A 17,831-nucleotide genomic window follows, 5' to 3' on the forward strand; every position below is an offset into this window, starting at 1 on the left:
AATAGACTCTGTACATCAGGCTGAATTGCGACATCATGATCTAAGACTTTGACAGACAGTTCTGTAATGCTGATTGAGTATGTATCAATGTAAACGCAGTTTAGGGTGCATTGCACGCGCGACAGAAGTGAAATTCAACTCTCGAAAATTGTCATCTAAGGGTATCCTATTCAAATGTCGGTGTATTGGTGAAACAACCCCCTTAGTTTTGCTTACGAGTTGTCGCTTTCGACTACTATATGGGAAGGCGAAAATTAGCCAAGACAATTGAAAAAAGGGTGATAATCGTATGCACGGCAGAAATTTAAAGATGAGATGACAGCTGCGTGATGACGTTCTCTGTTGCTGCTGATGCTCCCGTACTGTCTTCTTTGAAGCCGTTTCATGTTTGAACATGATTTAAAAAAATTTTTTATGAATATTTTAATAAATACAATATTATTCAAATAATTTTAAAAGTTGTCAATACTAAAAAATATTTTATTTTTCGGATTTTCGAGAGGATTTAAGTTTTACTTCCTTGTATTTGATCATTATTGAGTATTATAACTAATACTGATTTACTATATACATTTTTAATAAAAAGCAAATTTCAGAGAGTGATAAATTATAACGAAATTCGAAAGTAAGAATTTTTATTGCTGTTGCTGAGATTTTCAATGTTTTTTGTATTTACGAATACAGTAGAAAGGTGTAGCACCAGAGTACAGTCAAGTGTAGTAATTTTTTCATACTATTTGAACAATAGTGATCTGAATCCATCTTATTAGAATGAAACAATTATAAGTTGTTTATTATGTTTTATCGTCTTTCAAATTTATTTCTACTTTAAATCAAAAAAATAATAAAATAACACAATTTCAAGATAGACTAGAAATGTAACCCATTCGTGTAATTAATATAAGTGAATAATACAAATTTATTTTAAATTAATTTTATGGGCCTTTTTTCATGTAAAATTAAATCGACATTATTAATTTGATATTACGGTTCGTAGCAAATTCGAGTAATTTTTTTCAACGAAACATTTTAACAAATCTTATGAGTGTACTAAAACAATTTTTTTTTCATTAAAAAGTATTTATCAGGTGTGGATAATATGACACTGCAAGTGTAAAATAAGTGATACACAGGATATAAGTTTTCATCGGTAATTAAATAATTTTTTATTATCATTATTCATTATTAAATTTGTAATGACTTATTATGTCTAATATTTTACAATCGACAGTTGGCAAGTATAGTCCTTAGTTCTGCTTAACTCGCGTGCCAGTTTATGTAGCACATTAGTTGATGAAAACAGTTGATTTGGAATTTTCATTCAGAAACGCATTTGACTTTTATGATTAGAACAAAAAATTGTAATTACGTACAAGTGAATAATCGAGATAATCATACTCGATATTTATTAAATCTCGCATACTGAAGCAGGCTTCATGTAAAACGCAATGATATGTACATTTTCAATAATAATATACTGAAATTCTCACAATTACACGTCTCGGAAAGTCCACATGCGCCCAGAAAAAACAATTTTATGAAAATTAACTACAATGTATGATATATAATAAACGCTTTCTTATATTCTTCTTACTATCACAACCAAAACGTCTACTACATTTGTGTCTTCAGTCTAAGGTTTATAAGTATTATCTCCCTCTATTATTATGAAGTTTGCGTTTAACATTCATACTTTTATGTTCAAAATCATTACTCATTTAGTCAAGTCAAAGTTACTTTGAAGCCAACCGTTTATCTTCATTAGCATATTTACATTTAAAAGTATTAACTGGTATTGTAGGTAACAGTGTATTTCATAAATTAGTTTTTATGTAGTTAGATCAGCAAAAGCAGGAACGTGGTTGGCTTCTTTTACATAGATACATATAATTTGTATGAAAACCATAGCTTTTCATTTGAAACATTCTTTAGTGTTTCGGTTTTGATTCACACGTTCGCACGAAAAATTATGTATTTCAAACGGTCATTAGTCTGCTCAACTACTTTTTTTTACAAAAATACAGTGGACGGAACAGAGATTTTCTAAATTTCACACTATTATTCTGTACATTTTAAATAAGTGATGTTTGATCGCCAATTTTTAATTTTTTTAGCCTACAATTTTAAAGCATGTATTTGTTTGTTTGCATGAAGATATGAATCTACTGTAATAACGTGAGAGACCCAATTAGATATTTTATATTGATAAAAACAAATCAAGGCACGATTACCACTTATTGTGTTGAAATTGTAATTAATTTCAACTATATTTTAAAGCTCATTCGGAGTTGAGTCTAAACAATTATTATAATAAACATTGATTATAATAAATACTGATAACTTTGTATTACAAATTATTTGAAACACATTGACTCAAAAATGAAAATTTCAACATACTTAGTCGCTGCTGCTGAGATTATCTTTAAGCCTTTTTTACAATAATTATTCTTCATTTTGCCAATCAATTTGTTGACATGAAATTTATAAGCGCTTTACAAATGAACTTAAGAAAATAACTTTAGCGTAGAAAAGAGAAGTCAGTCGACAATTATTAAAATCATAATTAGATCTTGTTATGATTCTTTGATTAAAAGAAATTTTTTAATTTTTAATTAACTACCTACTTAAAATTCTAAGGATAATGTTATGAAACTTTGATTTTTATGCTATCAATAAAATGTCAATAAAACTTAAACCAGCTTTTCCAAAAACAATGTGGAAAAATGATTGATGAAGAAATGTTCAAACACGTAGTATATAAATCAATTAAAACGCTATAAAAATTATAACCATAATTTTAAAACATGCATCATTTCCTGAAATATCCTGCTAAAAAACAGAACATCTTAATTCACTTGAGGTGACATTAAAAAGAAAAATCATTCTAGTATAATAACCCCTGAGAGCATGATTTGCTTAAAAATGAGTTAAATACTCATTAACACATATTAATCGAAGTAATTTTTTAGTAAAACTATTATTAAAACTGAATAATCAAAAATTTATTTGAAAAAAATGTGAAAAGGAATCTTGCTTGACAAATTGAAATAAACCTCAAGAGAGCATAGGGTTAATTATTTCAGCAAAATATTTTTCCTTATTATGAAGCAGAAAATACTAAAAGGAATTATATTAACAATAAAAATGGCAAACATATGTGCGCCCTCGATGTCTATTGAGAAACGTTGCAAAATATAACATCTCTCAAATATTCTTCAGTCAGTCAACAGTAAGTCTCAAAATCTCGGAAGATAACGAGGCGAATGCTTCATGTTTATCGCTTACAAATCATCAATCTAATTCATTTTACAGGGGATATAATTGATTCGACGAAAATTTAGTAACTCCTTCATATTTTTCATTAGTATCAATCTTCTATTCCTAATGTGTCTGGGAATCGTATACGAGACCTATCATATATATTGTACAACTTACGTATTCATTTTCACACTTTTCAATCAAAATACTCATTTTACTAACTCATCGAGCACTACCATTTCAAAAGATACATTTTTAATCATAAAATATACAACGATCACTTATATTGACACCGAATTATCACTGTCATGAGCGAATTCGATCAAAAAATAGTCAATGAGTGACCTTAGGGTACGATTGTTAACGGTCTCTATTAGGATTATAAGGCATTTTTACAAATACTTGGGCCGCATTCTCCCATAATCTAAATATACAAGTTTCAACTCGATTGCTGAAAAATTCACCCTTACGATTCGGTAGCATAAATTCTAACATAGAATATGCTGTATAACCTTTTATCGTTTTGACTTTGACCAGGCAACGCCACTGCAAGTCAGCGTACGTAAGTCTGGCAATTTTTTGACCTCCACCTTCATATTATGGCGTAGCAAGACGACGAAGGACCTATGCCTACTCGACTGTTGCTGTTTTTGGTGATGATTAAGGCACGATGATCGACGCCTCAATTTGCGACATCATCACTCGAGCGTCCTTATGAGCGTGCACAGTTCTCGAAAACTTCCACCCAACTTGCCGGGCATGCTCTGCTTTTTCAGCAGAATGTCTCGAACCTGTAGAAGTTTGTCATAGCAAGTGACACATTTGTGATACCTATGCAAGAAAAAAATAGACAATGAGTTTTATTTGCTGTATACTTTTATATCTAATGTTGCAGAATGAAGAATCGACTTACCGCTCTTCACGAGATACATCGACGCCGATTGTATGGAGAGGCGCATCGACGTTGGATTTGATAACGGGGCCAAAGTTTCGCAATATTATCCTGAGCGCTGAGCAGCCGACTGTCACATACCTGCAAAGAAAAGAAATGGGTTTATAAATTATTTATATCATCAAAATAATGATATCAAAAATTAGTTGCCAAACTCCCACCGAAACGATACATGTGTAATGTTGAGCGAACAACGAATCGCGTCACGGCTCATTCGATCGAAACTTTGAGCCATAAATATGAAGCTATCCATACATGAGCATGAAATTGGAGCACACGCGCGATTTTTACCCCTTTCGCCGAGCCTAGGCGCGACGAATCGTCCTAGTCGCTGTCATAAATTGACTCGTTTTATTCTCCTCGCGCCCCTACTCGCTAATTTTCCTTCTCATTGCGGTTGCAATTTAGATTTTTATTTATGTAGCGTCGCTATGTTCATTGATGTATTTATTTTTTTTTCGATCTAATGCCGGAGGGACCGATGCAGAACTCGCGTGAATTGAGTAGATTTTGTTTTATTTTCATGAAATTTCGCCTAGGCAAGAAAAAGAATTTCCCATCTAAATAATAAAAGAGGCGAATGATTGCTACGGAAGGTACAGCAACATCGAGTTGCAGCTATGAGCTATCTAACTCTAGAAGAGAAAGGCAGCGGTGTATATATATGCTATTTTTTCTCATGAAATGAGAGCGATGCGGTTGTTATGCAAACTGCATGGAGAGCTGCGCGCGTATGTCCCCTCTCTTTCTCTCCTTCATGCAAATTTGCCTGTATACATTATAAGGGATTAGAGCGTGAAAATGGGTATTGAATTGGATGGCATTACGTATAATTTTTGACGAGTTTATTAGAGAGAAAGAAAGATGTACATGCGGGTGTCGGAATGTCGAAAAAAAAACGTATGAAAATTCAATCAAGCGCGAAAATCATCGGATGGAAAACGTGCGCATCGCTGTGTGCGTATATAATAAGTTTATTAATATTGAAGTGGAAAAAAGATTCATTCATCGCTACGCCGAACTCGCACAATTAATAGCAGCTCGTACTTAACTGTGAAATGTATACACCGTTTTGTTTATGATATGCAGAGAGCTTCGCACGCCTAACGACCACCGCTAAACTTTTAATTAAGCCCTATTGTTTCATTTACGCACCTTGCCAGATTACAGTGTACAGTGTATACGTTGATTATACAGTAAGTATGTGTGTACGTTTCAATGGCACGGGAAATTTTTTTTGGTTGCTTATCTCAGAAATAGCTTGGGGGAAAAAACGACCGTTGTGAAAGTTTTTGATTTGAAGCGTATAACTTCAGTCATATATTTTATGAGCCATCAGCCTGATAATTATCGAAAGATAGAATATAGAAAATGTGCAACTTTCGTAAAAATCACGAGCGAGCTCGTTAGAGCGATGGACACAATTCAATTATGCATATAGAACGAGTGCTCGAGAGGCCATCGGTCAAGATAAAAATGCATACGCGAGAAAAGACGTTGGGCGAGAGCTGCTGCGCGAGATGCTAATTGTTTCGCACTGACACGAAAATGCCAAGCGTGCATATAGGCCGCGCGCGTTAAGTACACCTACGCCGCCGCGTGCGCACATATGATATGCAACCAAGAAAGGCGCTAAACAGATTTCCATCGTTGCAAACTCGTTTCTTCGTTGGAAAGAAAATCAACGTAATATCTCGGCGCGAAAGAATACCGAGACTTTCTCAAGGTGCTCGGCGGCTCCGGGAGGACCGACGACGGCCTATGCACGCGCTGCGTGTTTACTCGCACTGACAAAAGGTCGAAAGTGCATACGTCGAGCTGGGATATTTGCCCTCCGCGGCTCTCGTGGTAGCGCAGCCGAGAGAAAACGTTTCGAAACGCGCAATTATTGTTTCGTTTCTGTGAGCCCAAGCTGTTCTTCTTTATCTTTCTCTCTCTTTCCCGTGGCGCTCGCGCGTATATACCTACATATCCCGAGAGAGGCTAATTGGGGAGACTGTAATACACACAGCGGCGACCTATAATTCGTGTATTATATAGCGATTCGCCGACGCGTGCGAATATCGTTTGTTTTTTCGAGGCGAGAAAGCCTTGGGACGTCGTATCCGCCAGCGATATACCTTGATAAAAAAGCCAACTTTTTTTACTTATGCGCGTTTTACATCGTCAAATCCTAATTATATAGTCGTTTACCGATCTGTCCAATGGCAATTAATACACGCTTGCGAAACTAAACGACTGCGCCTATTCAGACACGTATGCTTTTGTACAAACGTTGCAATACAATGACACAGACGAGACAGGAGAGACATACCAGATGCATCGATTTGCTGTAACGTGTTTTTTTCTCCAATTCGTACCTCGCCAATAAAGGAATTCAAAGTTAGGAGACATAGAGCGTCCTTCAAATTTTAAAAAGAAACGGCAGCAAAAAAGATAATACGAGAGCAGCAGCAAAGAACGTCACCTCTTGGTTGTCATCTCATCGTCAAATTTCTGCCGTGCATACGATTATCACCCTTTTTTCAATTGTCTTGGCTAATTTTCGCCTTGCCATATAGTAGTCGAAAATGACAACTCGTAAAGAAGACGAAGGGGGTTGTTTCATCAATACACCGACATTTGAATAGATACCCTTATGTGAGGCTTTTCGAGAGTTGAGTTTGTCACGTACAATACGTGAAAGATAGGAGCACGGCGACACGGGTGTTTCGTTGCTTCGCTTCTCATCAAAAGAGAAACGAGTCTGCACGTAAGTTTGCGCGCGGCTCTTTACGTAACCGATCGCGAGCAATGGAATACGAAGCTGTGCACGCGAAGGAAATCAAATTACGAGCAGAATTCGTTGTTTTGATTGAGCGCGTAACAAAACGATTATGGTATGTAGCCGCACGACACTCGAGGATCGCGATGCAACGCGATGCCGAGCCGCTGCGGCGTTTTTTCATACCGCACTGCTGCATTAGGAAACCAATCAACGTTGAGGTGTTAATCGTTTACGAAGTGCAGCTACTCGGCTAGGAAATTACGTGCGTCGCAGATGTTATTTTCTAAGGACGAATAGATCGATAGAAAATCGGTACGCGAGCGTGAGCATTTGATCGTACTCGCAGATTTCGAAGCTCGCGGCGAATCGATTTGTCCGAGTCATTTTTCACCATGGCCATACTTCATTACACGTCTTTATATGCCGCGGGAGCCGCGAGAGTAAATAGCCGATGACGTTATTTGTATATCGCAAAGTTTCCTTCGCCCGACGACCATAAATCAACTTTATCCGCGGTAAATGGATCGGTTGCGATGTCGTTGATGTTGCACGTTTCGGATGTATATCGAAATGAATTTCCGATTTCTTCATGCGCGGTCGGAATTAAGATGATTCGAAGGTTCCCAATGGCGAATCAGCGAATTCAATGGCTTGGCTTTTCATTCTCGTGCGTGCCGCCGCCCGCGTCGCTTATGCCAGCCACAATGAATCAGAAAGCGCCGTGAGCCTCGATCGCCATTTAAGATCTCGTATACAAACACAGACAATGGCCATGCTCAGCGAGACAATAAAGCGATTTTCCTTTTAACATTAATAATTCCTTCTAATGTTATGTACTTTGCAGGTAAATTTTAAAGAGCGATTATAACGGCTAAAGCCGATCGGCCAGCGGTGCCGAATCAAGGACACGAACTTGAGATCAACCAGCTGCCTGCTTTCAATTTGTATTATGATTATAATAAAGGCGCGCGCGCACACACACGCATTGCGCCGATGAGCGTGAATTGCGCGGGTGGCTTTTGTAATGGAGAGACGCTTACGCAATCGGATCCGAGTCAGGAGAACGTCTACGATTTGATATGCGAGATATTGAAATTTCGCACTCAGACTCGGACGCGTCGCTCGTGTGCTGTTTTTGCACGAGGCCCGCCACACTCGCTGGGAAACATCCATTCGAAACACAATTTTTTGTTTTGTTTTTCGTTTAGATAACGAGAACAATTACGCACTGTTTTTTACAAGTGAGATATTGTGACTCGGTTACAATAACAAGACTTACTAATAGCTCCTTAAGAAAAACTATAAATTTCGATACGAATAAACATAGGCAATCGAGCGTGTTATAACAATAATGAATCATTATCGTCGCGCGAATAGATGAAAATTTTTATAACCATTTATGGAGCTCGTAAAAAAAACCGCGACCGACTACTCTCTGCTTAGTGCCCGCGAGTAACATAAACGTCCCGAGAGCGATTTTAACTTTTTGAATACAAATTGTGAATTATCAATGCTTCGGTATAAGAGTACGTGATGTATTTCAAATCAACCTGCGCTACATCTTACGTAATGACGAGCAAAGAAGCATGACTCGGTGCATTAGAATAAGACACCAGGTAAATTTTTCGTTATTTGCGTGCTAATGAGTCGAGCTCGAAGAGATGTTTCGAGGAAAATATGCAATAGCGCCATTCAAGCTCGAGATTCGATCGAATCTACGCGCGAATGAGTAGCAATCATAACCGAAATCACGGCAAAAGCAGCCAACTGCCTCTGGGAGATATACCTGCTGTGTTTGTATCTCTCTCTCTCTTTCTCGGCGACGGCAGTTTGCATCACGATTTCGTTTCGCGTAATAACGCACGCGGCACGCACACAGACACACGCGTTCTTTCGTTCGTTCGTTCGTACGCTTGCTCGCTCGCTCGCGCGTGGGCATCGGGAACGCAGCGGAGCATTTCTCATTATCGATGCCGCGCTCGCTTTTATATATGGTTAGCTAAGCGTAGGAGGGCATTTAAAACCGGTATATGTCATTTGTGCTGCTCGCCGCTCGCTCGCGCCAATGTCTGCGGGATAAGTAATTCGCTAGCATTGGCTTCTTTTTTTTTTCTTCAATTTTCTAATAGAATTTTAATCGATACACGTAATTTTACGACGCAGTTTTATGATACGATAGACAACGAATTTTAGTAGACTGTAACATGCACACCTATTCTCTCGCACATATTTTCATATGTAATATATCGATTTAGAATAGTTATGTTCTCAAGGTCACGAGCAAAAGAGAGAGAGAGAGAGAGAGAGAGAGAGAGAGGAGGAAAAATTCTATGCTTGATATGCATTTCCTTTTTCGTCAAGATTCATATGGGTGGGAATATTGTTTTAGAGTCTCTCTCTTTCTATCGCTCATTCGCTGAGCACGCTCACAAGCAGTAATACAGCGCATGCACATACGTCTGATGAAATTATTTTGAAATGTCTTTAATATAATATAAAAAATATAAAATAAGTATTGTAGGTCATGGTTTCAAATATACGCATGTGCTAGAAGCTGTTGAGATTCATTAACGAAGAGAAGTGTATCGAGCGCTAGGCACTTATTGTATACCGAAAAAGGCAATATAAAGATTTCGCGTGTAGCGCACGCAGCAAACATCGGAGAGTTCTTGTTTTTTTTTACGTCGCGGTGAATAAAAAATTGGATGTCTACTTACATTTCATACTTGCTCTGAAGAAGGTCGCCGATAGGTGCGATTAGTGTATTGCACAGGTCGAGATTCCAAATGGCTCTGGAAAGGTGCACACAAAAAAGTTAGTTTCAATAATTCGATTATACGAATAAATGAATCCACAGATACTTACGGCTTTAAAATGAGCACACCAAGAAGATCGACAATCACAGACAAGTCGTTCATTGCAACTGCCGAGTCTACAGCCGACTGAAAAAATTTTTTTAATAAAATAAGCATTTTGAACTTTACTTTTTAAGAAATCGATAATGCGCTGCAGTGTTGACGCGCAAATTGGCACGAAACCGCTAGAGTAGCATGCCGTATCCTTATCGGACCTCTCTCTCTCTCTCTTTCTCGTAGCTCCGCCACGATATAATTTAATCGGATTAATTAATCTACACACTCGTGCTCACACGCACTCATCACAAATATCAATAATTATATGCGCGAGTAAACACACTTGAGCACTTGGTTTTCATAATATTATTTCAAGGAGTTCCTTTCTTAAATAAAGCTACAAAGCCGATTTATTTATGTTTAGATTGATCATCATATTTATGCAAGAGACGAGGAAAAGCCCGTAGATTGCCAACGCATTATGGTTCAAGATAGAAAAGCGCGAAACTTGTTCCTTGGGATAAACGGCGAGAAAGTAAATACGTATAATTTTTTATATAAAAAAATACAATATAATTAAATAATGTGCGCAAGCGGGCTAAGATAATCTAATTTTATGAAAAATTGACTTGGCACATCTATCTTTTATTTTAACGCTAGTTTCACGCCGATTTGTTTTTTTATATTAACTCTACTAGCATTGAAGACAGTACAGCGAACTTCCACTCAAAGTTGATGGCTTTACGGTCTGGCACCCAGAACTACTCGGACATTGCGGCTCGGTTTAGTTAGAATTTTTTATTTGATCGGTATGGGTCGTCCATCGAATCCTTGTATAAAATTTTCCTGATTTCTTAAGCGTAAATTTATTTACCCACACGTACACATACGCGTTCACTCACACGTACGGCTCACATATACGGCTTTGAAAATATACAAAAATAGAAATGAAGCCGCGCGTAATAGTTTACCTTCATGTCCTTGTTATGCCAGAGTGAATAGATAATTTGTAAGGAACGATGCCTACTCGTGAGCACAGCCATCATAGACTCGTGGCCACGCATCATCGTATTGAATACTTCAGCCTCTGACATCTCACTGTAAACACCCATTTGCGCGTAATCTAGTGACGTCTGTCCGGAATAGTTTTTCTGTGAACAGCAGCAATGGGAGAAAAAAATTACTCGATCTACTCTCGATGAGACTTTTCATTATTATTATTATCATCTTTTATACAGAAAAAAAACATTTGATGCAAATTAATTCTATTCACTAGTTTACGTCTGCATATTGCTTTCGCTTGTGCAACATTATTAGCCTAGCCGAGAGTTCATTGAATAAAAAATAAACGATGTCAAGTCGGAAATAGAACTTACCGGTAAAAAAGAGTCGACATCGAGACCATAAGGTTTGTCAGCCGTCATCGACACGAATTCCTCCATGTCCTGTTGCTTGCTTTGTACACTGGGCTTCAATTGAGCCACTCGAATCTCAGTCTTCGGGCTTGGCGCTATTTGAGCTCGGTTAGGTGGTGGCCTGCGCTGCGTTGGTCCTGTGCCGTTATTACGCGCCGACAGAGGACCCGATGAACCGAGATTACGCGTGGTGGACTGAGAGCGTGCCGTATTTGGCCTATTTAGCTGTGGCTCCGAAGGACTGTGTTTCAAATTTGATGAAATTCTACAAAAAATACAAGATTTATATTTCATATGAGACTGTAAATATGTCTATGATTTGAATGTGCATGCACATTGAAGCAAGTAACTTTTTTTAGAAACAAAAATCAATGGAATATTTTAAACTATATTGAATTTCTCCTAAGAAAGGATCAAAGTCATGAAAATTACTTTACGTACAACGGGTATTGTTAAACTCTTATCTACAATAGTGAGTCAAGCGATTTCATAACGGTTGTTTTGACTTTAATACTGCCTTGTTCGCTTATCTATCAAAATCGATTTTTTTTTCAATACAAAGGAAATTAAAACTTTCATCGAACATTTAAAAATATATATATATGAAAAAAAAATCATGGATTATTTTAAAGTTGTCATTTCACCCATTCAGTGTCGTTCTATATCTATTTTTGCGGTGAAGATGAGTTATGAGCGACCAATTTCGTATCTTAGTAAATGATCAATACTCAGAACGCCCGCGTGCATATTTCACCATCACTTTCACTTTAACACTGACCCACATGATCATGTATGCGTATATACATATGAAGTACGCGAAGCTTACATCACGATAATATTTGTTCAAGGATAAACGAGCGGAAATGCCTCGTCATTGATGTCACACGCACGCGGCGCAAATTTTAGCTACCAAAAAACATAGTTCCTCCTCTTGATGAATTAAATCATCTCGTGTAATTCATATCATGTATACGCAGCAACTCCTGCATTGGACTCTACTCACTTGACGGGAAAGTCGCTGTCGTAACTCTCTCCGTTATCCTTGCCTCTTTTGATGAGCTGCTTTGGGTAATCTGGACTGTTAGCTCGAGACTTCAATTTCCCGTCATCCATGACAGGCGAGACGGCAGCCATAGGCGCGTTGCGCGGCGTCAGCGTGGTATTGGAGCGTTGAGGGCCCAACGGCTTCGGCGGTGGCATCGGAGAACTTCGTTTAACTAGGTTTGAATTTTGTCCCTGATGCCTCAACGGTGGCACTGGCGCTAGATTCTTCGAATTTTTACTATTCGCTTGTAACGTTGCTCTGCACAATTAATCGCAGGCAAGAAAAAGGAGAAAAAAACAACCGCAAAATGCATAATGTTAGACATTGACCTGAATTCAAAGTATGGGATGGGTCGTTTGCACGATGAAAAATGACAATATGCACCTGATTTGGCTCGTTGAAGATATAGGTGGTATAGGACTCCTCTGTATGAGCGGCGTCTGCTTGATCGGCTGTACCCTGACGGAAGTTGGTTTTGGCATCGAAACAGAATTCGTCGACGTCGGTGGAGACGTCGACGACAGATTGTTTTCATTGTCTTCGGCATCGGCGCTCAACAAGCTCGACATTGAATTGGATAAGCTACGGACCATCGGTGAAGGTTGCTGGTGTTGAATTTCTTGTAAAAAATAAAAAAATAAAAATTAATGCGTGCTTATAATTACCAAAGCGGAAGTTCGAGCGTCAGCATATTTAGTAAAAATTATCATAACGCGATAAGAACAACGGCAGCGTATTACTAATACGCGTTTCAATTTCCGAACAGAAGCGTGCAAAATTTTAAAGTTTCATACGAAATCAGAAACAAAAAAAAGAAGGAATGAATCAAAAAATTGTGCTCTATCTGTACGAGTAAACGAAAACGTCTGAAAAATGATTTTTTCGATCAGTTTATTCAACTCTTGAACATACAATGACAACATAGAATGACATCATAAATCGGTCACCCAAGCGTATGACAAAAGCGGGTAAAGTGTATTATAAGACGTAGAAAAAGTTGAAACTAATCGAGAGTAATGAGCACTTATTGAAATGCAACGTTTAGAATGGTATTATTACCTGGTTCCTCTGGAGGCTCTGGGAAAGCCTCGGGCTCTGGAGGTGGAGTGCGAGTTACTGAAACATACCGTGCACAAGACGCATGCTCACTCATTTCATCTAAACATCGATAGGTATAGATAGACATAAAGAAAATAATGATTTGCTTCGCCCAACACATGCGGTAATTATATCGTTTCAAAGCCGACGGATTACGCATGTTGAGGACGATTCAACAAATAAGCACGTGTGCCGTAATGTCAATGAAAAAAAAGTGCTGTAAATCAAGTGCGATATAACAAGTCTTGCATTACTACGTGAATAAACTTACGTGATCGCGTGGGCTGAAACACGTCTCTGTACTCGGAAACGTTGGGAATATCGAAATTCGCTTCTTCCTCCTCCGGATCCGTGCCAGATTTGTCCTCCTCGATCGTTTTCACCTCCATCCTGCAACAAACGCATTATTGTGATCGTTTTACGCTCGAGGATCAAGGCTCAGGCGCTTGTATACACACATCGACCGGTTGATCAATCGCGCATTGTAAGTCAATGACCTAGACTCGCACGCGAGAGAGATAACGCGCCAGCAAAAATCGAGACGTGCAAACAAAAAACACCAAAAATAGTAGTACGGCGTATAAATTTATTCTCGCTCTCGAGGTCAGGCGCAGAGGTTTCATCAATGAAACACGATACGCGTATTTTTTTGCCAAGCAAAAGTTTTACTCCGCGCACTTTGGTGAACATTAACATAATATACTAACGTGTGTTTTTTCAGACTAGCGGGCCGTTCCTTGGAGAAGCTCTTTCTCAGTGAATTTCCATAGGAAAAAGGAGAGGGTGACGTTTCACCTGTTCCGGAGCTACTGCCCAGAGGTGCTATTTTCTTCAGATCGCACACGTAAAGGACGACACTGGCTGCGTGAAAACCTGCGCCGATCTGCAATTACGAAGAGCAAAGAGTCGTGAATAATTCAGGACACGTTTTCACATCTATTACGGACGTTATGCGATGACATTAAGCACTTACGAGTTGATTTTGAGCTATCGCTATGTCTTGTATCTTTCCCCAGCCTACGGGTATGGTATCGAAGGTGCGTGCTGGCTCCCATCCGTAAACTTTCATCACATCTTGGCAGCCAGCGAATAAACATTCTCCACCGTGACTAAAGAATATGCTCCTGTACGCGAGATGACGGGACAAAAATATCATTATCGAGTCAAGTCTTGTCACCGGTGCGTGTAATAATCCAACAATTAGATCCTTACCTTATCGGAGCAGAGTTCGCTTGGTCGGTCGACGAAACGAGCTGAAACGATTCCAAATCCCAGAAATGTACCACGCGATCGGCGCCACCACTGGCTAGTAGGAACTCGTGGGGATGAAATTCTACGCACGTGGCCGGACCTGTATGATTTGAGAATTCGCGCAGCTGTCGGCCCGCTCGTAAATCCCACAACTGTAAAAATAATGACACCAATATTTACACATCTATTATTTTTAATCTTTCTTTGCTTCAAGCAAATTTACTCACTTTCACCATGCCTTCTTCTCCTGCGCTAGCTATCCATTGCCCATCAGGGCTGAATTTGAGATTGTTCACCATCCTGTCATGGCCTTTATATGTGAATATACAACCTTTCCTTCTAATATCCCAAAGTTTTATAGCTGTGTCTAAACTGCCTGAGGCCAGTAATTCACCATACGGATGAAAATCCATGCAGCGAATGCCTAGCTTGTGACCTGTCAAAGTACGGGCTAATTTGGCATGTTCCAGATCCCAAATTTTTAAAGCTCCAGTCTGTGAGCCAGCACAGACTAGATCCTCTGTTTGTCCAAATCTGACACATTCTATAGGAGTTGTATGGCCACTAAGGCTCTGCAATACAATATAGAGCCAATTGAGTATCGAGGTAACGTTTAAGATTTAACAATAATTATTCAAAACTGACCATAATACAATTTTGTTTTCCAACTGCCCATAAATTGACTTTTTTATCATCACCACCAGTGACTAAAACCCTTCCTGATTTGTGACCCAATGATAGACAATTGATATTTGCAGAATGGGCAACAAAATCCTCTGTAGCATAAAAAAAAATAATTTTTGCTTAAAACTGCAATTGGAATAGAGCAGTATAAATTATGCAGCTTGAAAACTTATTTAAATTAGCATTACAAGCAAGGCGGTAACTTGAAAAAACCTGTTATGATGCAATGTTACTAAGGAGAGACTTTGCAAACATATGAGCTCTTTTATGCTATCTCAGCACATATTGCAAAAGTGTTTCATCTAATAAATCATACAAAACTACCTTGCATCTTAAAAAGTTGATGGCAAATTTATACCCAGCGGTAAACAAACATTTGATTGTCTTATGATATTATTTATGCGAATCATAATTAGGACTACTAATTATCTATGTAATTGTGATATTATCATAGATTAAGTGTAACTGAAACTGCAAACTGTTTTTATTATTGACACTTTATTTTATATATCAGGATTATGTAAAAACTTTCATAAATGTCCCAAATGAAGCAAGTACCCTCATAGTCAAATTTCAACATTACCATGATAAGTAACTATTAAGTAACTTATTAGTTTCAGGAAAGATAAAAAAAATTCATGAAAAAAAGTTACATTTTGTTTGTTTTACTTTGTGCTATTGTTTTTGTAAATTATATTTTTGGTGTCATGAGATAAAACAAATAAATAAAGCTCCTATATAGATTCAAATTTTTAGCATCTCTGTGTATCAGCGTCTACCCTGAGTATCTATTTCAAGTTCTATACTGGGCCAAAGTATAAGCTCCAAAAACTACCTAATAATAGGTAGTAGCTGAATGTAAGCATTAGAATTTGTATGAGACTAAAACAAGTTAAATTACATCTATGATGGGTTAATTTATTCAACTACACAAGTACAACTATAGGAGTTAAACTATTTGAATTGGCTGATTTAAAATTTAATTTATAACTTAAAAGAGAAAAATATTTTAGATAAAATTGTGGATTGAATAAAATTCAAATTTATATTTTCATTTTTTGCATTGTTCAAATAAAACGTGCTTAACGGAAACCAAATAATTAAATTGATCAATCATATGCAGCTAATAGCTATTCATAATTTTAAAAATGAGTTTAAGGAAGATTTATCCGCGAGTCAAAAGCGATAAACGGGACCCTGCGATGTCCCTCCTCCTTCATCTAATATACACGCAAGTCATCGTATAAAGACTACCACCGCCAGTGCATAGTAACACAACAGCAAAATCCGTTACGGATGATGTACACTCGTTTAAAAAAAGAGAGAGAGAGAGAGAGAGAGAGAGAGAGAGAGAGAGAGAGAGAGAGAGGATAAATCGATTGTACAACATTCTGCTTCTATATAACCCCTAAAAAACTTGATAATGTGCCAGGGCCAACGAACTCCTTTTCTTCCATTCTCGCTTACACTCTAATTTTGTCCAATTTGTATAGAGCAAGCAGTAGGCAGGCTACTGTTATCCAAGTCTTGATTTCGCGAAAATTAAACGAGCCTAATCTTACGAGATGAACAGTAGACATCGTTAATGTTATTAACACGCGATGCTATTTGTGTATATAACGTGTACATCTATAGATGTACTAAAAACATGTATATCTAAAAGATAAAAGATTGATAAACTTATCTAATCAAAAACTTACGGAGTTTCCAGGATCTTCTGGTCGAGGAAGCCATGGCTCCTTTATTTCGTTGGTGCCGAAACGGAGGACGAAGAAAAAAACTCGAGCAAATCCTCCGTTATAAAATTAAGGATTTGTCGAAGGCTTGCACACTACACATAGATATACGTAGATACACAGACAGGCCAAGTAAGTCGAGCTCGAAAAACGAGACAGAGAGCGAGAGAGACGGCGAGACGAAAGTATACAACACAGGTTGAACGAGAAACGCTGGCCGTGCTCCGATGTTGGGCCTTATTTGGCAGTAGCAAGTACAGTAGTAGAAGCAGTAGCAGGCACAGCGAGCCTCGTCGTCGCGTTTGCTGCTGCCGCTGCTGCTGCTCCTTTCCTCCTGGTCCTTGTGATTATGATTCTCGGCTCAGAGATCATCTTCCCGCCCTCGCGACCGCCGCACTTGTGGTCGATGATAATTGGCTTGCCGTCAAAACACACATCGATTTGTTATCACTCATAGGTACGCACTCGATTGACAGACGCACTGCATCAATCTCGCGAGACGACGTGCCTCGCGGAGGAAATAATCCGCACACCAAACTTGCTTTTATATGTAATGTATCACACTGCACTCGAGAGCTCGTGAAACATAGCTCCGTCCGCGCGCTGATGCGATTGAGTTTCTTTCCCGTGGAGGACTGACTGCGAATACTATCAATGTGTGTTCGTAGCGCAAAGCGAAACAGCGAGCGAGAGAGAAAGAGCGATACCCTATATAGAGTATAGAGAGACACACACAGTCACACAACACACAACTAAGTATACACAGCACGACC

General features: G+C 38.4%; 1 protein-coding gene across 2 annotated transcripts; it reads right to left on the reverse strand.

Annotated features, from left to right (window-relative positions):
* Nucleotides 1-2,372: 2,372 nt before the first annotated feature.
* On the reverse strand, nucleotides 2,373-17,716 carry LOC106648018 (katanin p80 WD40 repeat-containing subunit B1). Of its 2 annotated transcripts, none has more exons than XM_014364643.2 (16): nucleotides 17,023-17,716; nucleotides 15,284-15,414; nucleotides 14,866-15,210; nucleotides 14,600-14,790; nucleotides 14,361-14,511; nucleotides 14,095-14,270; nucleotides 13,659-13,777; nucleotides 13,349-13,447; nucleotides 12,674-12,908; nucleotides 12,248-12,547; nucleotides 11,206-11,509; nucleotides 10,801-10,980; nucleotides 9,843-9,919; nucleotides 9,695-9,769; nucleotides 4,172-4,291; nucleotides 2,373-4,089 (listed from the first exon to the last, which is right to left on the reverse strand). In XM_014364643.2, the coding sequence occupies exons 1-16, from the start codon at nucleotides 17,054-17,056 to the stop codon at nucleotides 3,957-3,959; spliced, it is 2,670 nt and encodes an 889-aa protein (XP_014220129.1). In that variant the 5' UTR covers nucleotides 17,057-17,716; the 3' UTR covers nucleotides 2,373-3,956. The 2 variants fall into 2 exon arrangements, with proteins under 2 accessions (XP_014220129.1, XP_014220131.1); XM_014364645.1 differs by having other exon boundaries at nucleotides 3,957-4,089; nucleotides 13,349-13,405; nucleotides 17,023-17,056.
* Between the last annotated feature and the right edge of the window lie 115 nt (nucleotides 17,717-17,831).

This window comes from Trichogramma pretiosum, unplaced genomic scaffold (genome assembly GCF_000599845.2).
Source record: "Trichogramma pretiosum strain Unisexual culture from Peru unplaced genomic scaffold, Tpre_2.0 scaffold51, whole genome shotgun sequence".
Classification (NCBI taxonomy): domain Eukaryota; kingdom Metazoa; phylum Arthropoda; class Insecta; order Hymenoptera; family Trichogrammatidae; genus Trichogramma; species Trichogramma pretiosum.

Coding starts and splice junctions, on each gene's coding strand:
- LOC106648018 (XM_014364643.2), bottom strand. CDS start 17,056: ATGGCTTCCTCGACCAGAAGATCCTGGAAACTCC. Junction 15,211..15,283: donor GAAAACAAAATTGTATTATG/GTCAGTTTTGAA, acceptor ATTGTATTGCAG/AGCCTTAGTGGCCATACAAC. Junction 4,292..9,694: donor CTTCAGAGCAAGTATGAAAT/GTAAGTAGACAT, acceptor TTTTCTTTGCAG/GTATGTGACAGTCGGCTGCT.